Source organism: Parasteatoda tepidariorum, chromosome 8 (assembly GCF_043381705.1).
Source record: "Parasteatoda tepidariorum isolate YZ-2023 chromosome 8, CAS_Ptep_4.0, whole genome shotgun sequence".
Taxonomy (NCBI): Eukaryota; Metazoa; Arthropoda; class Arachnida; order Araneae; family Theridiidae; genus Parasteatoda; species Parasteatoda tepidariorum.
In genome coordinates, this window is record NC_092211.1 from 85,028,564 (window position 1) to 85,053,339 (window position 24,776).

At 32.1% G+C, this 24,776-nt stretch overlaps 2 protein-coding genes across 3 annotated transcripts in view; one reads left to right on the forward strand and one right to left on the reverse strand.

The window, feature by feature from the left end:
* Window positions 1-11,135, forward strand: LOC107448088 (uncharacterized). 2 transcript variants are annotated; one of them, XM_016063179.3, is made up of 3 exons: window positions 1-391; window positions 5,388-6,073; window positions 10,250-11,135. In XM_016063179.3, the coding sequence occupies exons 1-2, from the start codon at window positions 320-322 to the stop codon at window positions 6,054-6,056; spliced, it is 741 nt and encodes a 246-aa protein (XP_015918665.2). In that variant the 5' UTR covers window positions 1-319; the 3' UTR covers window positions 6,057-6,073; window positions 10,250-11,135. The 2 variants fall into 2 exon arrangements, with proteins under 2 accessions (XP_015918665.2, XP_071040417.1); XM_071184316.1 differs by having other exon boundaries at window positions 10,372-11,135.
* Window positions 11,136-12,932: 1,797 nt separating this feature from the next.
* Window positions 12,933-24,776, reverse strand: part of LOC107448083 (procathepsin L) — a gene marked incomplete in the record, with an annotated part of 20,532 nt that continues 8,688 nt past the window's right edge. Inside the window, 4 exon segments of the mRNA XM_071183957.1 lie at window positions 12,933-13,203; window positions 15,532-15,682; window positions 19,875-19,988; window positions 22,159-22,282. Of these exon segments, the coding sequence (XP_071040058.1) occupies window positions 13,104-13,203; window positions 15,532-15,682; window positions 19,875-19,988; window positions 22,159-22,282 (489 nt within the window).

The window sequence follows — 24,776 nt, forward strand, 5'->3', positions numbered from 1 at the left end:
CATTTTCCTGGAAATAGTGGGCTGTATTAATTATAATTCGAAGTTTTCCAATTAATGTAAGAAAATACTGTATTTAAGTAATGAATCAAGTTTAAAGTAATTTATATATTAATGTAAATTATAACATTATTTAGTAACTGATATAATCTTTAAACATTTTCCTAGTAATTAATGAAGCGAGGAAAATCTTTGCATTGGAAAAATACTCGGAAGGTTATCTCACTTTAAAACAAATAAGACATTTTTCATCTTGAAGAACAACTTAATTCAACCGTAAATTTCTGCGCTTATAAATACTATTAGAAATTAAAACGAACGAATGAAGCTTCTTACATCATTTGCTTTCACGAAGTGCAAAGAAAGTTATCTTAGCAAAATGATGAAATCAGTCGTAAGTAATTTCATGCGTATTTTTTATTTCCTCTTTAAAATATGTAATGTAAGCTATGAATTTTATTTTAATTTGTAATTGTGTTATTGTGTTGAACCACCGACCCAATTTTGAGTTTAAACTACCCAGTGTTTAATTTTGAACCCAATCCAGAAGACAAGGGAACTCCCGGATCAAGTATTGGGAGAAATTAACATTCGTGGAGGGCTTTTTGATGAAACTAACCCGAATTTGCGTTTCACGTAGTGAAAAACCGCGGAAACCTCACACGGTTGATGGCAACGGGACTCTAACCAATGATCCGTCTACCACTGAGGATATTTTGCGTCAGCACTGTGGTCGGTGCGAACCGAGTGCAGAATTCATATCGACCGACCATCGCTCTGATTCGAACCTTGGTAACCTCTTTGGGACGCGAGCATTCTATCCCCTGAGCAACCACGGTTCTAAACTATAAATTGAACTTAAGCATTGTACCTCAATTGAAATTTTAAAGTTAAGTAATATCTTTCGAAGTAAAAAAGATCATATTGAGAAGGACAGCTTATTACATATATAGTATGACTTCTATATAACGAACTTCCATTTTGCGAATTTTTTCGAGGATCCATGAACATTTTGGAAATTTCTTCCTAAAATAACTTCCGAATAGCGAAGTGAATTTTCTATTTAACGAACTTTTCTTTGTTCCCAAAATATTTCAAACTTGTTAACGCATTTTATGGGTGAAATGACTTTGAATTAATTTTCGAAGCCACTTAACTTAGAGAAAGCGATAGCCTTTCGCTTTTTGTTTGCATTTCAAACGAAAAACTAGACAAAATTAACGGATTTTATTAGCAATTAAACTTAAGAACGCATGTGATAATGAATGCTTAAAATGACTTTTAAAATAGATACAGCTATAATTTTATACATAAATTTAGCTTCCTTTTTTGTTTCGTTGAAAATGTATGTAGTATGATAGAGTAACACTAGATAATCTTTTTCTCCATTCTTGCTTTCCATGCAAATTTCTTTTATGGTTAAGATTTATCAAATAAATAGTAGATACTAGTTTACAAGATAAAGGTGTATCAATTGCTATTTTAATTATGTCTAGTGTTTAGGAATTTAAAACCTGTTTTGTGTTGTTCAAGTAGTACTTCAAAAAGTGATTTCCTACTTAACGAATTTTCCATATAACGAACTTAATTATCAGGATTTAACGATTTCGTTAAATAGAAGTCCGACTGTATTTTCATAAAATACGGTTTTCACGCAATCTCTTTCAATTTCTCAAAGAATTTAATCTATGACAAATTTCCTAAGTTTCTTGAAAATACTAATAATGGAGGCAAAATAAGGAAAATGATAATTATACTATTTCATAATTATAATATTACATAATTATAATATTTTAATTCAAAGTTTGGTTCAATGGTATTTATTATTCGGTCATTATTCAACAGTCTCTCATATTAAATTCCATTCATCTCTGTCAATTCTTCACAGAATTGAACTCCAATCCATGAGAAATTTCTTAAAGATACTAATAATGGTAGCAATATAATTAAAATGATAATTATATTATTTCATAATTATAATAATACATAAATATAATATTTTAATTCAAAGTAATAATATTTCAATATCTCTAAGCTTGTATTTATCTTCGCAAAATAAAGTATTTATTTTGCAAGCAATTCTCCTTAAATGCATTTTATCTAACCCATACATTAGTGGTTCCCAATTTTTTTTAAGTCCTGAATCTTAAATGATTGAGCTTCTTTTGACGATACTGCAGCTTTATAAAAAGTTTATTATCTTTTTACATAATGTATATATCAATATATTTTATATAATATAAATACAATACATAAATATACTATATATTTTTCAAGAAATTGTAATTGAAAAAAAAATCCTTTTTAACTTTTGCTACTTTTTTCCCATTGGTTTTTTTACTCAAATAATTTAATACAAACAACCAAAATATTGAATAAATCATCTCTTACTGTGCAGGGGACTAAATAAAGACTCCTAGGAATGCGCCAAATGATATTGGGAGGCAAAAACTTACATGAATTATTCCTAGTTAAAGACTTTAATTTGTTCTTTTCAATTCATTGTTTCAACTGTATATTGATTCTAATGTTTATTGTTCATTTCATCGAAATTGTTAAACTTTTATTGTTCCGTTGTTCTATTTTCTGTTCCCTTGTGAAGCAGTGAACTGTCAAATTTACATGGATTGATTTCCCAACTAAGCCATATGAAACAAATATTGAAAAAATTATAGATTGTAAAAATATAATCATTGTTGACAAGAAAAAAAATTCTCGGAACACCTTATGAAAAACAATGCTGCAGACTATTATATGCATGATGAATGTACAAATGGAGCCAAAACTAACTCAAGAAGGGATAACTAATAAGAATTTTGTTTTATCAGTTTTTTTTTTCTTTCTCTTTTTTGGACATTCTATATTGACGTTTATAGCATTAGCATTAGAAAGATAATACAGTGAAACCTCTCGGGAGTGACCACTCTCTGTTCCACAGTAAAATGGTCGATAATGGAGGTTGGTCGTTCTTGCAGGTCACCTCCATTGACTTCAAAATTGTTATCGAAGGTACATGTTTCTTCACAAACGATTTTATTTTTTGTCAGTGTCATTTTGTGGGTGCGGAAATGCCACTTCTGTTGGCATCATGAAAAGACGCATCCATGAATAAAATTTAACGTCGATAAAAATGATCTCAACTGACATAATTATGCGTAAAAATAAATTCACCAATTATGAATGATAAAGGTATTTTATACAAGTAGAAAATTATGTTTTTTTGTTTAAGTTTGCATTTAATTAAAGACTTTAACTCGTTCTTTTCAATTTATTGATATTCATTATTTATGGATACTCATTATATATTCATTAATTTTCAATTTATTTATTCAATATATCACAAAAATTAGTTAGCTTTGAAAGATGTGAAGAGGTTTATTTGTTTGCGATACTTTTTTTTCTAAATTAACTTTTTTTTAAAAATTTAACTTTCAACTCTAGAAGTAAATCATAGATAGCATAGTCCTCAGTGCACTTTGATTATAACATAAGGTGGTAACGTCAAAAAGAGATCTCTAAATAAGAGCCTCACACAAATATTTTGATAGCATTCTAATTTAATTATTTGCTTTGTTAGATTCTTTGATTTGATATTTTATCGTATTTCCTTATTTAAACTTTTTTCTTTTTTAAAAAAAGTAGAGTTGAACTTTTCATTAAATTAGGCTTTCATATACACAACGGTAGACATTACTGAGTGTAAAATTAAAAATTCAATTTCTTAACACCCTATCGCAGAGATGGCGAACTTATGCCATGTATGCCACTAAGCGGCACGTGGCATAGCCAAGAAATTTTATTCAATTTCATTCCCTGAAAACGACATTGAAATGAACAATCCTCCAATATCAGAGTCGTGATGGCTCAACGGATAGAGAGTTCGCCTCCCAATGAGTCGTAGTTCATTTACGTCGCACTAGAGCTGTACAATGGGCTATTGGCGACGGTCTGGGAAATATCCCTGAGGCCCCCTATCACAATATCCCATCCTATCACAATTTCGATCCTCTGCAGAAGGGAAGACACCCCCGCTTCGGTAGCCCGACAGCCTGCAAGCAAAGTCGAGCACTTTACGGTAGAACAGTTTAACGAGGACCCATACCGCACACCCTCGGTCCATACGCAGACTAATCCAAGTGGTCATCCACCCGAGCACTGACCACAGCCAGTGATGCTTGACTTCGGTGATCTGCTGGGAACCGTGTCTTAACGATCAGACCACTGCGGGACCGCCTCCCAATGAGGTGAACTGGGTACGAATCCCAGCTATGGCTGGTCGATACGAAGTTCCATAAAAAGACCTCCATGAAGGCAAGTTTCTCCCAGGTTCTCTTGTCTTCTGTATTGTAAGTTACAAGGCTACGGAGTTAAATATTTGCATTCGTAAACCCCAAAAATTGGATGGGTGACTGTTCAAAAACGGTGATAAAATAAAATCCTCCAATATTAACAGTTATCAAAGACGGATTTAGAAACAAGTACGATTTTGCGTGTCACTATGTCATTTTCCAGACACTAAGGTAACTAGCCCCATCCCCCTCAACCATGTCATAGTTTATATCGAAAAGGAGATTGTTTTTTTCTTCATTAATAGGCTATTTATTAGAAGACCAGTTTTAGAAGTTTGTGACAACCGTGATTTGTAAAGAGAAAACCCAAACAAAATTATAACTGCACATTGTTTTACACAGTTGCTTTCATCAATGTATTCTATATAATCGATTAAAAGTAAGAAACCGCCAGATTTAAAGCAAGTTAGGAACTAAACAGGAAATATAGTGACTTAATATAATTCAATGGTTAGTTTTAAAGAATACTGAAAGCTTACAGATTAGTTTAAAAAAAATAACGAGTAGTGCATTGGTCACTAAAAATAGTAATTCGTAATTTAATTGGCACACTAATCGCGAAAGGTTCGTACTCTCTGCCCTATCGTTAAGCGTTTTTACTTTATCAAACGTTAAAACAATTAAGGGAAATAAATACTTAATTCATCGAATATTGTGATTGTGTATGCACGTATAGATTAAATAAGATTTGGAAAATTTTAAATGGCTCTTATCTCAGAAAAGTATTTCTCATATTTGTAGACATTGATAATTTCTTTTGATTTTAATCGATTTACCTTAACATTTAACAGCATAAATACTGCTAGTGTAGTTTCTGCTGAAAGTAGCTTTTTTATTGCTACTGATTCTAGTTTTTGATTCATTAAATAATAAACTCTGGAGTTTTATAAAAAAAATGAACTATGAAGATTAAGTTATTAAAATCGGTTAAAGCTCTTCATTTATCACTTTTTTTTATTTCATTTAATTATTTAGCTGAGTTTAAAAAGCAATTTTATTCTCACAAAAAACGAAATATATAATTTATTCCGTTTTTTCTAGATTCTTTTCATCTTGGTTGCTGTTTCTGCAGCTGATGTCGTTTCCAAACAGAAAGCAATAATTTCCCACAAATCGAAACATGGGGATGGAGTAAGCTCTCGTTATTTTGATAAAGTTGAAGCACCCGGGTCTTATGGACTTAAATATGATGATGATCTTAAATACGGACCTGCTTATGATTTGATGTATGATGGTCTGAAGTACGGTCCTGATTATGATGTGAAGTTCGATGGTCTAAAGTACGGCCCTGCGTATGGCTTGAAGTATGATGGTCTCAAATACGGACCTGCTTATTTGAAGTATGATGGTCTCAAGTACGGCCCTGTTTATGATTTGAAGTATGGCGTGAAGTATGACCCATTGTATGGTTTGAAGTATGATGGTCTTAAATATGGTCCCGCTTATGATTTGAAGTATGATGGTCTCAAGTACGGTCCTGCTTATGATTTGAAATATGATGGTGTTAAGTACGCCCCATTGTATGGCATGAAGTATGATGGACTTAAATACGGTCCTGTTTATGGATTGAAGCATGATGGACTTAAATACGGCCCTGCTTATGGATTGAAGTATGGTGGATATGGTGCAGGTCTTGGTTTAGGTTATAGTCTAGGATATGGAGGTTATGGATGGGCTTATCCAGGTGTCTATACCGCTGTAACTGTTTAAAGAGATAATTAATAAGAGTGAGTATCCTTATTATCTCTATTTTTAATTATCATAAAATACAAAATAAACATTTTCGCAATTTTCGAAAGCTTTAAATTTTTAAAAATATAATACTTTAGTTTTTGTTTTTATGATACACATCTTATGTGAGGTAAGATTATATTTATTGGAACTTACCTAAAAAATAAATGCCTGTTTAGAAAAATTATAAAATATTTGGAATGATCAAATTAAGAAAAAACAATATTTTTTTTATTTTTCCGAAACTGGCATACCCCAAGAGCTTGGTCCATACAGCATTTATTTTAATATGTCAACTATAAATAAGATAACTACGCAAATGTGAACTATAATCAGGACTTATTAAAAGCATGAGAAGTATTTGCCAGCAATCAATTTTTTCCAGTAAGTTTTTGGAAAATTATTGTTCGTTTTGACAAACTCTGATCCTTCTTATAATTATTCTATCTGGGATAGCAGCATAAAAGATCTTCGTGAACATGATTAAAGAATTTATGATAATTAGCTATATTCAGCATTATACCATCCCAGGGTGCGAAGCCAAATTATTCAACAAAAAATAAGCACCTTTCAAGCACTCAAAAACTATTTTTAAGCACTTTAAAAAATATCGTAATTAGGCAGGGTTGGAAAGTTTTTGACAATCGACGGTTTTATCTTGTTTTAACCGTCATGTCAAAAAAAAACCTTTTCGCATTGTTTTTGACAATTGTCAAAAATCATGAAAATTTGAATCATGTAAAACGAATGGCGTTTTCATACGCTACGGGCAGACTATACGCCGAAATAGATTGGAGTTGAATTAATTATGAAAACGTTGAATAAAACAATGTGAACTGTGTCTTTTTGCATAGTTCGAAGCGAAAATCAACATAGTAAACGAAAATTCTCATTTTGAAAAAGGGAAAGTTAAGCACTTTTTAAAAACACCCAATGAGAAAAGCACCTTTAAGGGCTATTAAAAAACGAAAAAAGCACCTTTAAGCACTTTTTAAAAACGCTACGCACCCTGCATTCGAATGTTGCTTAATAAAAATTTTCAAATAAAAATTTATATATAGGTAATAAATAAATTAATGTTCTACCCATATAGACTACTATAAGGCAAGATCAACAGTCACCAACGACCTCATAACGGAGACAAAATGTAACAAGTGGTGATTAAAAAATTGTCTGCCAGTCGCTTACCGATCGCCACTTTTTTCGTCGATTTTATTTTTTATGTGCATTTTATTTTATTTGAATAATTACTATAGAGCCGTGGTAGCTAGAGCCGTGGATAGAGCGTTCGCTTTCCAATGAAGTGAACCAGGTTCGAAAGCGAGCGTGGCTGGTCGATACGAATTCCACACCCAGCTCGCTCCGACAACAGTGCTGACCTGAAATATGATTGGTACTCATTGAAAATCAATGGTATACAGATCAGGCCGTCCCCATGCCATCACTCTACCAGTGGGAGACTTTCGTGGTTTTCCTCTCCCTGTAACGCAAATGTGGGTTAGTTCCATCAAAAAGCCCTCTACGAAAACAAATTTCTTCCAATACTTGATCCAGAATTTCCCTTGTCTTCTGGATTGTGTTCAAAATTACAGGGCTACGGAGTTGTACGTTAGTAGTCGTAAACCCAAAATTGGGTCGACTGTTCAACGACGGTTATGAAATAAAATAATTACTATGAATACTTTATAATATTGTGAAAATTACTTAATTTCGCTCTTGTTTCTTGAAGCTTTTAGAAATTATCAATTAAAATTTTCATTTCTTGGAAAAATGTCCACTATTAATACGGATACAACTGGCCACTATCAACATTTTCTAATTTTTCCCGATACCCCTAATGTTCTATCGATTAAGATATGAATTTATTGAAGTAATTAAATAAAAATGCTCAGATGCCTTGCGATTACAATTTAAAAGTTTGTATGTGAAACGTTTGAATTTTGCAAATCACTTCTTATTTGGTTAGATTGCAGCTTTACTGACGAGCAATTGAAAAAAGAAAATTTGATTTCGAGAAAAACGGCTTGGAAATTATTTTCTTTCTCTTGTTAATGTTATCAACGCTAAAGTAGAATTTCATAAAACTCATAAAAAACCCAGTTATTTTTGAAAAAATGTTTTTAGTAGAATGAATAGAATACTGTTGTGCAATTGAAAGACAACGATATCGAGACAATTGGCTTGACAACAATTTTCTACCTATTGCTAATGTTATGAGCTCTTAAAAAACTGACAAAAGAAAATTTATCTTTGATTTTTTTTTCAATGCATAGCTTTATCATATAAAAGAAAAATCCAAATATACAAAAACTTGATTTTGAATGTTTTGCAGCTTACGTTGATTTTTCTATTGCACTGCAGACTAAGCATCTCAAGTTTATGCAATTTTCCCAATCAATACACTTTTCTCTTCTTCTTCACGATGGCTACGAAAAATCCTCCTTTTTCCCCTGGGCAGTAAGTTTCAGTAAGAAGCGAGAAAAGCAAGATTTGCGGATACCATGGTAACGAAGAGGAGAAAAGAGTGGAGTGTGAGGAAATCGCGTAACTTTGAGTCCCCTTTTCTATTTCCTAAGTAAATAATTCGTGATTACCCACATAAATTCAGTGATATCCCGCGGATCTAATTGCAGCCTTTTTTTTTTTAATTTTTTTACTTCAAACTTTATTTATGAAGATGCTTGTTATAGTGTCTAGAGCAAAGAAGATTGCGTTTCTTTAGGAACGGTATTGCCAATTAAGTTTGTTGTACAGTTAAATGTTTAAAACTTAATTAGGAAGCATTTCGTTTCTTTAAAAAAAAAGGTAAGCAGATTCAAGACAGAAATATATTTTTTTTAATTAGCTCCTTTTTAAATATTTTTTTACTTGAATGTAAGCAAAAAATTTTTCAGGCAGGTATTAACTTGATTTAGTTTCAATTTCAAGCCTGTTTCCTTGTTTATAACCAAAGTTGTCAAATATTAACCTAGGTGTATAGATTTAAAACTCAGCTTTTTGTCGTTGCACAATCAAAAAAATACGAACTCGCACACTTCTCATATTTATTCTAATATAATTTCATAAGTAAACTATTTTATGTGCTAGCAATGAGAGATATGACTAAATCTTTGTGCTCAAAACTTATGTTTAATATACAATTGTGGATTTAACACTTCATGCATACCAGGGTCAGGGAGAAAAATTTGCTGTAGTCGGAAACATTAGCTCGACTTCCGATTTATCCTTGATCTCCAATTCTTTACATTAATTGCAAGAAAATCAGACTACACTGAGTCAGGCCATCTTAACAGTGGCCTTCTCCGCTTTCTTGTACCAGTGGGTCTAAAAAGCAGTATCTTTTGTATTGTACTGTCATCACTCATTCGAATCACGTGGGCCATCCAATTCATTCTGTTCAATTTAAATGATTATTATGATAATAATTTATATTTTAACTTATCACATATTTAATTTATATCTATTGAACAGTTTTGAGCCTATCTTTAATATTACTACTGAAAAAGAACACATAAAACTCTTAAAAGAATCACTGTTAATAAGTGAATTATTGAAAGTTATTTTTTTCATTCATAAACTTCACAAACAAATTTAATTACAAACTTATTAAGTTAATTAAAGAATTTCATAAATTAATTTAATACATGATTTTTAATAGTTTCCTAGTTTATGAATACTCGCTTAGGCATCTTCTTGTAATGAGATTATTTATAAATGTGCTTGAGATATTGGTAACAAGCTCTTTTTCTTAAGATCGTTTTGTTCAATTTCAGTATTTATACCAATATGTTTTTTTAAAATTTATTTCTTCGACTGTTACAATATAAAGTAACATGCTGATTTTAAATAAAATAAAAACTTCAGTTGCAATCGCATACATAAAAACGGAAATATATCATTTAAAATTAACATTTCCTTAGCAATAAAATTTATAACTTCTGGGTTTTTGTGAATCTTTAAATAGAATTTAAGTTGAGGTCAAGCTCTCATAAGACTCCGGAGTCGATCATTTCAGCTACTGACTCCATGGCTCAGATTTAAACCATTACTCAACGGATAGCATAAATATTATTTATGCCCAAGCTAATTAATAGTACTCATTAGTATTACTCATTTTAGCTAATTAATATTACTCATTTATGGTATTAAAAAGATTTTTTTTTCTTTTCCAGGATTACAAGTGGTTCCTTTTTCTCCCGATTCTATTTTGAAATGTTTTTTTCGTGGTTTCTTCTGATTTTCAGCTCATTACCTAAAGATGATATCTGATTTTTCTTTCTCTTCTTTTTGCCAGAAGCAGCAAAATGTTATTGGAGAAAAGAAACTGAATTAGAAACAAGAATCACAGCTAACGTTTATCAACCTATCTATTTCACTTGCCTTTTGAGAATGAAATAAAGGTGTCTTTTTTTCTAATTATTACCATTTTTATTGTTATTATTATTATTACCACGTTTATATAAACTTGCCTTCGTGTATGTCTGTCCGGGTGGATTTTTGTAATTGATTTTAAACTAACTTCCCGACTAGCTACAAACTTCAAATTTGGCACATAGTTCAGAATTGGATGACAATGCATGAAAATGAAGAGAAAAAAGACATACAAAGTAAAATAAAATTAAAATTTAAAAAAAAAATTATTTTCGAGATTGTCTTTTGTTGTCGATTCCATTATTTCAAATTAGTATTACATGTCAGGTGAAAAGATTTTTATTGTCGGAGTATTTTTATTGGCTGAAAAATCACGTGGTAGGATCCAGTTTTTCCTCATTCATTTCCAGATTGTTTTGGTTGTCATCAGCATAAAACTAATGAAAGTCGTAAAGGTATTGTTTTTCTATAAAGATTTTTGTATCCCTAATTTAAAATGAAAGTTCTATTATTTTAGTAGTGGTCTTGTAGTAGTCTTGACTACTCTTGACTAAGAAAAATAATCTAAATAAAAATATATATTTTTAAAAACCACGTTTTTTGTAGTGAAGAATAATAATTAAAAAATAATAATTTTTTAAAAATATAAAATAAAAATTAAAAAAATCATAGTTTAAAATAAAAAAATTCAAAATAAAAAAATTCAAAATAAAAAGTAATATTTTTAAAAACCACGTTTTAGTAGTGGAGAATAATAATTAAGAAAAAAATTGAAAAACGAAAAACGTGGGGCGCATGAAATACATAACAGTACATATACACATACATATACACATTTTCTTACTCATACACATGCACAGCCACATATACATCCACATACATATGCATATACAAAAGCATATTCCACATCCACATTCAGATACAATTACAATTACTGATATACATACACATATTCTCAAGAGCACACATACACACACTAATATAACATTACTGTTATGTATTTCATGCGCCCTATGTTTTTCGTTTTTCAATTTTTTTTTTAATTATTATTCTCCACTACAAAAACGTGGTTTTTAAAAATATTATTTTTTACTTTGAATTTTTATTGTTATTGCTATCGTTGATGGGGAAAAGAAACTGATCAGAATCAAGAATCACAACCAACGTCTATCAGCCTTATTCTACCTGCGTTTTGAAAACAAAATAAAAGCATCATTTTTTAATTATTATCTTTTTGTATTATTACTGCTAATTGTTGGAGAAAAGAAAAATTATCAGAATAAAGAATTACAGCTAACGTTTATCAACCTACCATCTATTCTACTTGCATTTTGAGAGCGAAATAAAAACACCTTTTTTTCTAATTATAGCTATTTTTATTGCTATTGCTATCGTTGTTGGGGGAAAAGATAGGAGACTTTTAACTTTGATGTTGGAAATACCAAGACGTTAGTAATTGCGTTAGAATACAATGATATTATTCGTATATAATAATTCTATATTATTGGATGATTGATAACTTTGCAAAGAGATAAAATATTTGTAAAATATCTAATCTTCTAACTTGCACAAAATACTTACAAGAGCGGCCGAAGTTTTTTTCCGATAGGTATTAGATAATTTTACCTTTTCACTTCAATTACAATCCGGAAATATTTAAAATCTAAATCGAAGCTGCAGTGGTTCAGGGGATAGAGCATTCGCCTCTCACTGAGGTGAACCAAGTTCGAATTCCAACGATAATTGGTCGATACGAATTCTGTTTCCGGCTCGCACCGATCACAGTACTGATGTAAAATATCCTCTGCTGTAGACGGTTCATGGGTTAAAATCCCCTCGTCGTCGGGCTAACAGCGGGAAATTTTCTTCTTCGTGTAACGCAGACGCGGGTTTGTTCCATCAAAAATTCATCCGTGACGGCTAGATTTTCCCAAGGCTTGTTCCATGAATTCTTTTGTCTTCTTGGTTGGGTTTAAAATTACAAGGGCTACTTTGATAGTCGTAAACTCAGAATTGGATCGGCTGTTCAACGGCGGTTATAAAATAAAATCTAACAAGTCGGTTATTTTGTAGTTTCGGGTACGTTATGTTTTCAACTTGGCTACTATATTTCATAACAAAGTTCTAAGTTTACCGAAAGTTAAAACTTAATATGAATGCTGATATTCAAACAGTTAAAATTATTTACATTAGAATGTTAGTTCTGAGCCTATAATGTTTACGCACTAGCAAATTTTGAACATTAGAATAAGGCATTACAAATTATTTAAAAAGAGAGTATAGAATTGATCTTTCGTAAAAAGAGAGTATAGAATTGATCTTTCGTAAAAAGAAAGTATAGAACTAATATTTCGTAAAAAGAGAGTATAGAATTAATCTTTCGTAAAAAGAGAGTATGGAATTGATCTTTCGTAAAAAGAAAGTATAGAATTGATATTTCTTATGATTTTTTTTTCTTCAGTCGACAAATACTTCAAATGAACACAAGAGATAAAAACCATATTTATTAGATCCTAATGTTTGTATAAAATATTACAAAAAGAACAATATGTAGGAAAAATATGGCATAAAAGAGAGAGAAAAAATGAGCCTGAGGTAACAGTTGTTAATAAGAATTTTTCCAAAAATGGAATTTGTAAATGGAAAAAGCCATTGTTAGACAATAGGATAGACTGCATCTGTTGCAATACCACATTGGTTGTGTTGATTCCTCGCCATTAAAATGTATCCGTCCATTCCCCAATCACTTCCCCAACTGAAAAATAAATGTTTACTATTACTACACATTTATGTATTTCTAACTATTGGATAATCATCTGAATGCTTTTATTTAGATTTTCGCACTTCTAGACGTCAGCGTTTTTTTTTTTTATATTTTAGACATAGCTTAAAATGCGTTTATAAGAAAATGAACAGAACTAAATAAGTTCATAATGGTTAACACTAGATTGCCTGAAGAAGTCATTTTGACTGCTTTTAATTTCAATTAGAAAAACAATGATGTATATAATGACACAATTTCTTAGAATTTTGCGACTTTTTGAGCAACAGATAATTTTTTATTGCAAATATTTACTAATAACTTGCTATATAACTGTAAATAATAAAGAAAATGCTAAAAATTAATTTTAAACAAATTTATTTGCGCATTTACAATCTAGTCATTTTGACTGCTTTTGGGCAATATAGGTATATATATACTAATTTTACGTCTTTCTAGTGTTAAATAAAAAATTATAAATGGTAAATGGACACAAAATAAGTTCAGGATGTTAATATGAAATAACATAATTTAAAGTTAATTCATAACAGCTGGATGAAAAATGGACATAACTTAAAATGAGTTCATAATGAGTATGACTTAAAACTGAGATCATAATGGGCATAACTTTAAATGAGTTCATGATAGACGTGATTTAAAATGAGTTCATAATGGTTAGATAAGAAACACACATAATTTAAATCGAAATCATAATGAGTATGACTGAAAGTGAGATCATATTGGACATAACTTAAAATGAGTTCAGAATCGATGTGATTTAAATTAAGTTCATAACGGTTAGATGAGAAATGGACGTTACTTAAAATGAGTTCATAATGAATATGACTGAAACTGCGATCATAATGGGCATAACTTAAAATGACTTCATAATCGACATAATTTAAAATGAGTTCATGATAGTTAAATAAGAAAGGAATATTAAATTTTAGGAATATATGTTAAATATATTAAGGAATATATGCTAAATTTTAAAAAAGATTGACATAGCTCATAATGAGCATTTAAGAAAATGGATATAGCGTGAAATAGGCGATTGAAAAAAACTAATATAGCTTGAAATACGCGTTAAAAAAACTCGATATAACACAAAAACGCCTTTTCACTGTTAAACTATTGAACACAAATGCTTAGTGTCTATGTTAGTTTGGAAAAACAATTTGAAAATTGGCTTGTTATTTTTATATATGCATTTAGAAAATTGTTTAAAAATTAATAAAATTATTACTTCTTATAAATACATTTTAGTTTTTTTCCGACTCAGAAAGTTATTTATATTTTCGATACAAAATCATCTTTTGGATATATCTAAATGTAAAAAATTAATTTACAAAAGATCTTAGCATTGTAAACCCTTTTATTTAAAAACTAAACAGAATATAACATTGATTGTACAATTTAAAGTGTACATTTACGTGTTAAATCTTTTGAATATTAAATGGTTATTAATTTGATGTAAATGTATTATTACATGAAAGGTGATAATAAATCAGAAGATAATTTGAAATGTTTAATTTGAATGAAAATTCTAATGAAAGATTGTGACACGAATTTTTGAGGCTGTTGAGAAGAATGGCGTATAGAAAGTAAGATACAATTCTGAATTATTTAACACATATTTAGAAAACTTAACCAAAGCTACAGTAATTAAAATACAGCAGAGGAGAGAACTTCTTCATATTTATAGGTAAGCCTAAGGGAAAAAAGAAAAGAGGCGAACTACGTACTAGATGGTATGGAGAATTGACTGTGAACTGTATAAGAGTAAATCGATCGAAAATAATGCAGTTGGTATAGTAAAAGCTGTTTGAGACAGCCAAGGCTGGCAACCAGCTGTAGGAAGGATGGAGGAAGGAAAAAAAAGTATTCGGGGTATGCTTTAAAAAAAAACTAACAATGAAATTGTGCTGTCCAAAACGGGGAAAATTAAGTTCCTGGTTCAATAATTCAGAAATCACTGAATAATTTAGAAAGTAAAGTATTCATGAAAAGTAATTTTTCAAACGAAGAAATTTATGCCACCAAGTAGGATTCCAAAGCGTTGCAAGGGCTGACAATAGAAAAGATTTAGCACTTTCATGTAGCATTGCGCGTAGTTGTACGAATCTTGATCTCTACTGAGTAATCTTGGTTTTCTACAGAACTTGTGTGTACGTAAAACGTGCGGAATGCTGGTGAGAATGCTAAATCTCTCTATATTCTGAAAGCGTTCACATGTTTATTAGAGACGTCGCGTCATCTTGTATTACATATAAATTCTAAAACTTATGTATATTGTGATGGGTAAAATAAACTTAGAGTTACCTGTTTTTAACAATCCAGTAGTCTGATTTATTTTTGGAACCGTAACCGACCACCAACACTGCATGATCCAAATCATCTTTAGAGCATGTACGATCATGAAATACGCCACTTCTGAAAAAGAGAAAAGAAAAAGAGGTTCTTAGTAAATAAGTTTATAATAGCGCTGTACAGCACTAAAACTGTCCATTGAATGAAAATATGTTTCTTGCAATATTTTTAGCTGAAAATATGAAATATCTTCTTTTTACGTTAAACAAGCACTATTTTTTCAAAAAAAAAAAAAAAAAAAAAAAAATTTTTTTNAAAAAAAAAAAAAAAAAAAAATAAAAATTTTTTTAACTAGCCAATTTCACATATTTCAATAGCACATAATAATAACTTACATATAGAACTAAGGATCTCACATTGATCTGATAAGAGGGATCTTTGCCTACTTGGCGACCATTTTTGAGATTTTGGCGATAAAAGTGTTCAGTACCTTTCCGAAGTTTCTAGATGCATTAGAACAGCGGTTCCCTAATAGTGTTTAGTGGAAGAGTTATAGAATTTCTGCGACTTAGTATATTTTGTAAGCAGTAATGAGTTTTGAAACCTCTGATAATATTTAGATACAACCTATCAATCATTACTTTATTTAATCTTTCGGTTGCCTGTATGAAATTATTTCAAGTAAAATGCCAATGAAATGGAAATGTTATTTTTTAAAAGAAAATATAACATATTCCTAATAACAGTATATTAAACAAATTATGACAATAATAAGCATTCATAAGAAATTGCACAAGTTCTCCCTATCGCGCTTCTCAAATCAAAATAAAATAATTGAATTCATTAAAAAAGAAATATGTTTCATTACTAACCATTTTTAATGTTAATAGCAAATTTTTTTAAAGTTTTCATCGCGAAGTAAGCTATGAATCGGCTTATTTTCAGATTATATTTACACCAAAAACAAATTAATAACTAGCCGATATTTACCACAAGGACTGTAAATGTAATTATCGGAAATGAAACCTAATCTAGGTTTATTAAACGACGAAAATTATCCCTTCTAATTAAATATAGTCTTTTAAAGGTTATAACCTTAATAAACTTAATTTATAAAGTTGGCTTTCCGCCTAAAGAACGTTGATTATTTAGAGTTCCGTAGTCAAAAAAAATTGGAACAGCTGTATTTGAGAGCAAAATATTTCATTTTATAACCGTCGTTGAACAGCCGACTCAATTTTATGGGTTTACGGCTACTAATGATCAACTCCGTAGATTTGTCATTTTGAACCCAATCCAGAAGACTAGGGAACTCCTAAATCGAGTATTGGGAGAAATTTTCCTTCGTGGAGGACTTTTTGAGGGAGCTCACCGGCATTTGCGTTACATGTAGAGGAAGACCACGAGAACCTCCCGCGGTTAGCCTGAAGGGAAAGGGACTCTAACCTATGATCCGTCCACCACTGAAGATATTTCACGTCAGCATTGTGGTTTACCGACCACCAAGTCGGATGCGGAATTTGTCTCGACCAGCCATCGCCGGGATCGAACCCGGTTCACCTCATTGGAAGGCGAACGCTCTATCCCCTGAGCCATCGCGGCTCTGAGAGCAAGATATCTGGTAATTCACTAGAAGGGGGCCAGTATAGTCTGTTTGGTAGGGGACTGGGTCCATGTCGAAGACGTCGTGTATTCGATTCCCTCCGACCGAAGACTCCTCGTGTAGTAATTGGTGACTAATGCACGTTAAATCTGTCGAGTCACAAAGTCCTCCATTTTCCCATAGCAAATCATAACTCCGGGGGAACTAATCCAGGAGTTTCTTTGTCTTCTGGATAGGTTCAAAATTATAAGGCTACGGAGTTGAACATTAATTGGGTCGGCTGTTCAACGACGGTTATAAAATAAAATTCACCAGAAGCTTAGCGAATTTTCTCTTGCCAAAACGGTATGTGATGGAACATTTTGGTTTTGATACAATATACGAAACGTATGCGTAATATTAATAACTTGACAATATTCCGGCCTTAATTTTTGTTGGCCGTTGTTATTTAGTGAGAAAATTAGCAACTGTAACTAAAATTAATTTAATCAATTGATATTGAATTATTAACGTTCATATTGAATTATTAGTCAATAATTTATTTCAATTATTAAATCATTCAGTATGAATTGATCATTAACCGATTAAAAAAATATATGCTATAAAGCGTATGCGTAATACAAATGCGTGACAATATTCCGATCTTCATTTTTGTTGGACGTTGTAGTGATAAAATTCAGCTGGAAACTAACGCTTCTGGTGTTCTTCATTAATGAGAAATTTTGCGTTGCTTCATTCTGTATACATATGTAATACTTGTTTCAGTCCGAAAAACAATCTTTGTGCGTATGGAAGCCACTCCTAAGGTAATCTGGATTAGCAATACACATTAGAAAGTGAATAATCCAGAAAACTTGCAAATGATTCATTACAAAATCACAATCTAAACCATCGCTGGTGTAATTTGGAGCAAATCAGAGAAGCGTGTTCGTCAATTTAGAGCCACGACAATCTACACAACTTTAGTNACTAGGGGGCTCCGCCCCCTGCTCGCTACGCTCGCCAACCCCCAGAACTGCTTCGCAGTTCCATTGCATATTGCTTCGCAATCTTATAAAAACATTTTAACAAATTTAAATTTTAAAATAAAAATGCCAGATATTGAAATCAATTACTTAATGAAATTTATACACTTCTCTGCCCCCTTCACAATTTGATTATCTTTTCTTCATGTAGCTGAGAAATTTGGAGCTGTAGCAGAGAATATATCTCAATAAGAAATGCTTTCCCGTTTAGAATTCCGCCATTCATTTCTCTGACGTCTGCCAGAGATATTTCGACGCCTGATAGCAGGCATTTTATTTAGGCAGCAGGCACTAAATAAATAAAAATAGAACTAAATAACTAAGATATCGTTTTAAATCTCAAATCAAAATAATTGTTTGTAGAAAGTTTGTTTTGGTTTGAATATTCGCACGTTTGTTTTGGTTTGAATATTCGCACGATGCCATTGCCATTCTATTGTAACGAAACAAAAAATTTATCATGAAACTAAAAATTTATCAAAGGAACTAAAGATATTGAATTCTTTTTTTAAGAAATTCAGTTCCGTTTTTTTTATCCACTCTTATTTTTGTTTATCAATCTATTAATTCAGAAATGCTTTAAATCAAACGATGCTTACGGAAACAATGCTTATGCGAACCACCCGAAAAATGATTTGCTGAATTCTCATTGGTTGAAACTAAATTATTAATTTTATTAATTAATTAAAGGAAATTTTCATAATTTAAGACCTTATTGCACATCTACTTAACAATACCTTTAAAACGACACCTTATTTGTTTAATTCTGTTGCGTAGTTTGGGAGTTTTTAGCGAGACAAAATATTGCTAGCCTATTAATATATAGATTAGTTAAAATTGTTTGCGGAACTGATATAGTGATCTCCCGGTTATAGTGAACCGAAATTTCGGTCCCTTGAAGTTTCACTATAGCGGGATTTGACTGTAATTGGATATCCATGTACTGACAAGCTATCTTAATTGTTCGTGGGATTGACCTGAAATGTATTAAATAAATAGTGGAGATGATAATTTAAGGTACGATATATATCCCACAGTGGACTGATAGTAAAGATACGGGTCCAAATCAAACACCAAAATCAAGCATCACTGACTGCGATCAGCCTGTGGAGGAACGGTGGTCTTCGTTAAACTGGTTGATCGTAAAGTGCTCGACTTTGCGTACAGGTCGTCGGTCTACCCAAGCGAGGAGTCATCCCCTCTGCAGATGATCAAAATTGTGATGTTTATTCTTCGGATCATTCTCAGGGATGTTTCCCAGATTGTAGCCGATAACCCATTGTGTGGAGCTAGTACGATGTAAATAAAGTACTACGACTACTACTAAATTACGAAATATGACACAAAAATGTGCCTTGTCTGAATAAATACGCTTTTTTTTTAAAGCACGTTTAGATTTTTGATCCTAAAATTAAAGGGGATATTTGCTATGAGGAAAATGCGGAGCATATAAACGTAATTCTCATAAAGTGAAATTAACTTTAAAGGACTTTTAATCGCTCTTTCAACTCAACTTCCGGGAATTTTATAATGGCTACCCCTCCTGTCTTGAGGGTCAAAAATTGAAACCATGTTTTGTCAAAGAAAGCACGTTTTCGGGTCTGATATCTTTTGCAAAAAATTAGTTAAGGTTAGAACCTTGAGCCGTTAAAATTGCACCCTAGTAAGTGCAAATCCGTTCATTAGATCAAAAGTCATGTAGTTGTTCCGATTTTAATTTTGCGCACTGTTTATACTTACTATTGCTTCGTATGGATATGCCCTTTCTGTGTCGATTCCTTCATTGTCGATGACATATTGAAAAGCGTATTCCATCCATCCTCCATCACAGCCCTCGTTTCCTGGTTTATAATTAACAAAACAATATTTTCAGTACAAATTTCGACTATCGTAAGATTTATTCGTCCAGCAGTTTCCTGCTTTAATATGGATGAAGATCGAGAGGGAAGAACGATTTATGTCGATTTTTCATAAAACTGACGAGTGGGTCGCATTTTGAGGATTACTATGTTTTGACGAGGAACATCGGTTTTCCCCGAGAGTTATTACACTGCGGCCGTGCTGGGGAAAACCTGTCCTGTCTGCCTTGAAATTTTTCTCCCCACCACAGAATCAGCTTTCATAGACATAAACCGTTCTTTTTTCCCCCTTGATCTTCGAATAATTCTGAATGGCTTTTCGTGCATGGACCGTTCAGAACATCTTATATGATCGTGACTCGTGACCTTTCAAAATATGTAGAAAGGAAAAGAAGTGTTCTCAGCAATACAGTTGTTGACTCTATTCGTACAAATATCTCGTTGTACGGCCATGCATTAAAATGATGTTGCTCGTTAAGTTATCCTCCTACATTATAATCTATTGTATTTATGGATAAAAAAAAATATTTGTTAATAACAGATTTTAGAGTTTATCAGAAAACCATTACCCAACATCAGGAGTCCTGTTCCTTAAAAACAGTTCATTAGGAATGATGATACTGTTAGATGTTAAAAGACCACTTGATAAACCTTTTGAATTTTATAACCTTCGTTGAACAACCAACCCAGGTTTTTGGGTTTACGACTATTAATGTTCAACTTCGTAGCCTTATGATTTTGAACCCAATCCAGAAGAAAAGAGAACTCCTTGATCAAGTATTGAGAGAAGTTTGCCTTCGTGGAGGACTTATTGATGGAACTAACCCGCATTTGCGTTACATGAAGAGGAAAGCCACGAAAAATCCCACAATTAGCCTGACGGCAAAGGACTCTAACGCATGATCCGTCTACCACACTTTAAGTCAGCACTGTGGTCGGTGCGAGCCAGGTGCGAAATTTGCATAAACCAGTCACCGCTCGGAATTGAACCCGGTTCACGTCATTGCGATCGTTCTATCCCCTCAGCCCCCCAGTGAGGCCTTTTGAATTAGAACGTTTCGAGACATTCCTGGAAATCAATCTTTAACTTCCTTGAATGCTTTCCTAGTGCCCATTTTAAACCTGAATTAGCACTAAAGATTTACCTGATTCCCTACGACAGATTGCTCTTAAGTTCATAAACCAAATCCCAGATGATGCTATTCGAATTCATACTAATGTCAGTAAACACAAACGAAACTCGTCTGGTAGCGGTATCTTCATTAAGGTCCCTGATATTTTAAATAAATTTAAGATTAGAAAACCGGATTTTTCAGTTCTTTTTAGTTCTGAGTTAATCGCCATAGCTCCCAACGCGTAATTAAATCTGTTACTCCATCCACGGATATCTGGATTTTATTTAATAGTCCTGGTGCAACCCAGCACCTAAACTGGAGTAAAGTTGGTGACCAAAACATTTGTTTTAATCTTTAATATTCCAAAACTGCCTTTCGGAACCTGCTTCCGATGATACCGTCACACATTTGCCTCTACGTCTATGAAATTGCTGATATCTTTTGGTCAAGAAAAGAGCTTGCTCTGATGTGTCATTATCAAATGACTCTTTTCTGGGATCTGCTCCAAAGTAAAAATGTCAAACCGTCAGCTTTGGATAATCCATCCGAAGCATCTCTTGCACAATAGGTGCCCTTACCATCACTTAAGCTGATTTTGTGCAACATTAGCTTGTTGTTAAGTGGTCACATCAAATGCACTACCTGCACCTGTGGCAGAAGGTCTTTCTATTAGGCAGAAGGTCTATTAGGCAGAAGGTCTTTCAGTCATGTCCCAACTCAATGCAAGCCTCCCCAAATACCTTGTGAACCGTGCGGGTCTCGACTAGAACGACAGAAACTAAACTCTTAACCTTGTATTCGACTTCACAAAGTCGAAACCTTGTATTCGACTTCGTGAAGATTCCTGGGCTCTTAGCCATGTTGAGCTCCAATCAACGACATTTCACATACCAAAATTGTAAAAAATTCAAAAATGAATTTGAGATTACATAAGTAATTGACTTTTTTTTCTAATGCAAGAGTCTTCTTTGGCTATACTGTACTTCAAAGGAGCATGGGAAAAAATTAATGAAGAGAATTGAATTATTCGAAATTACCTTCTTTAGATGAGCAATCTATGAGATTTTGTTCGCTTAATGACACCAGCTTGCCAGTTTTTGCTTTAACTTGCCCTTCAAGTGATCCAGTAGATGAAAATGCCCAGCAAGATCCGCAGTCTTTCTGGGGGGGAAACATAACTTTATCTTAAAAACATGTAGAATAGCGCTATTATATTTTTGTTAAAAATTAACATTACATGATTTTTATTATTTTTTGATAGCTTCATTGTTATTTTTTGATAACCTTTCAAACCAATATTTCTTTTAAATTAAAATTTTTATAATCAATCACTCAGACGCTCCTCTCCTACTCGCTCCACTCACCTACCCCCGTAGTTGTTACTCATTCATAATTTTTTTCCCCTTAAAAGTCGATATTTTCCGAAAAAAATCTTTTTTTTTAAAATAAAATAAATAATTATTTTAGTTTTACTTTGGAAAATTTGTAAAAAAAAAGAACAATTTCCTAGATTTGTAAATAATCAACTCTGTACTCGGAAAAAAATATTTACACTTGGGAATACAGAATGTGTTTCACAATAAGAAGAAATAAGTATGAAGTAATTTTACTTTCTAATAATACTATATAACAATAACATTTCATTACATAACAGTTTAAATTATTACGATTTCATATCACTTGTGTGTTATATTTTTTAAAAATTCTTATATAAAGGATTAGATTTACATCTGGCAACATTTATGTTTTCTATCTTATTTTTCTTAATTTTATTTATTCATTTTTTGTCACTTTTGAGATCAAATTAAGCGCGAGCTTATTCAACAAAGATGCCGAGGGGGATACATAAAGTTTTATACAATAAAAAAAATCCAAAAACGCTGCAATAACTTTCTAACTAATGAGAATTCTGAAACAAACATGGTAGGTATTTAGTTCATAAATGAAAATAACCCTTTCAGCACTTGAAATTTAAATTCTGTAGCTGCATTTCGGCGAACTCCAGATTGATCGGACTGGTATTTTACTACACGTTTAACAGTTGATAATTATCGAACTTATGAATATCTTTTCTATTCTGTCGTATTCCATGTACATTTTTCTACACATTTTTGTAATTTCACAGTTCTAAGTCTTAGTTTTAACTCGGCAAAAGAAAATATGACATATAACAAGAAAAAAAAATTGCGAAAAGAAAAGCTCGTAAAATTGCAATGCCTTTCGAACAAATTGAATTTTTTTTAAAAAAAGAAAAAAACTCTTATATAGTTCAAAGAAAAATAACTGAAATTTAGGTAGCAGCAGTAAGGAACAATTTTAGCCCTCGATTTTCATAGTAGTTTGAAATTTTCAATCAGATTGTTCGCGAGGGCCGTTTGAAAAATGGCGTCTAAGAAAAGGCTGGGCCTTTGGAAATAATTTAAAATCAACGATAATTAAAATGAAAAGAAAATGAGTTATTAATTAAAGGGCAAAATTAATGGAAAAGTGGTATACTAATTTGTTAGGAGAAACGCAAACCAAAATTCACTGCGCTATCATTGACACCAATTTTCCTTGTTTAATTTAGGTAATAGGTACATATTTTATTTAATAACCGTCGTTGAACAGCCGATCCAATTTTTGGGATTTACGACCACTAATGTTCAACTCCTTGTAATATATATAAAGCTTTTTAATTTTATACCAATCCAGAAGACAAGGGAGCTCTTGAATCAAATATTGAGAGAAGTTTGCCTTCGTAGAGGCCTTTTTGACGGAATTAACCCGCATTTGCGTAACATGGAGAGAACATTGCGTAGCATGAAATCCTCCTACGGTTAGCCTGATGGCTTAGGGACTCTAACCCATGATCCGTCTACCACTGATGATATTTTACGTCATCACTGTGGTCCTTGCGAGCTGGGCGCAGAATTCGTATCGACCATTCATCGCTGGGATTAGAACCTGGTTTACCTCATTGGAAGGCGAACGGTCCTTTCCCCTGAAACCACCCCGGCTATTACCACAATATTAATGAAGAAAAGGTACTTATTCTTTTAGAGGAACCATAAGAAATCGCCAAACCATTATTGAAGTCAATGATGCTTAAGTTAATGCTGGTAATGTGTATTAATCTATATATATATTTCTCTTACACGGCGACAAAAAAAAGCCTCATTAAAATTCCCCGAATAGCAACGTTAGAAAATCGACCAATGATTGCCGCTAAAAATGTCACATGCCAAATCTAGCTGAGGTGGCTCAGCATATATCGCTTTTAAAAACGGAAACTGAAATAACCAGACAGAGCATTCTCACCAATTGTGATCTCTTCCGAAATTCACCCTATCAGCTGCGGCAATCTCATATTATTAAGCTAGGCAGAAGTGAGTAGTCTTTGTCGATAGATCTCTATTTTAGTATTTTGTCGAAAGCGCTTTTTTCACGAATTTATATATTACGAATTTATTTGACGATTTTTGATTTATATCACGAATTTATTGGTTTTATTATTGTTATTAGTTATTCATTGAAAAATGAGTCTCAGTGCTGTTACGCTTTAAGATTTTATACTACAGCACATTTCTAATAGGTTTAACGAATTACATGTCATTTACTTGAATTCAAATTTATTTTAATGACTTAGTATTTACTAAAAAGATGTAATTTTTTT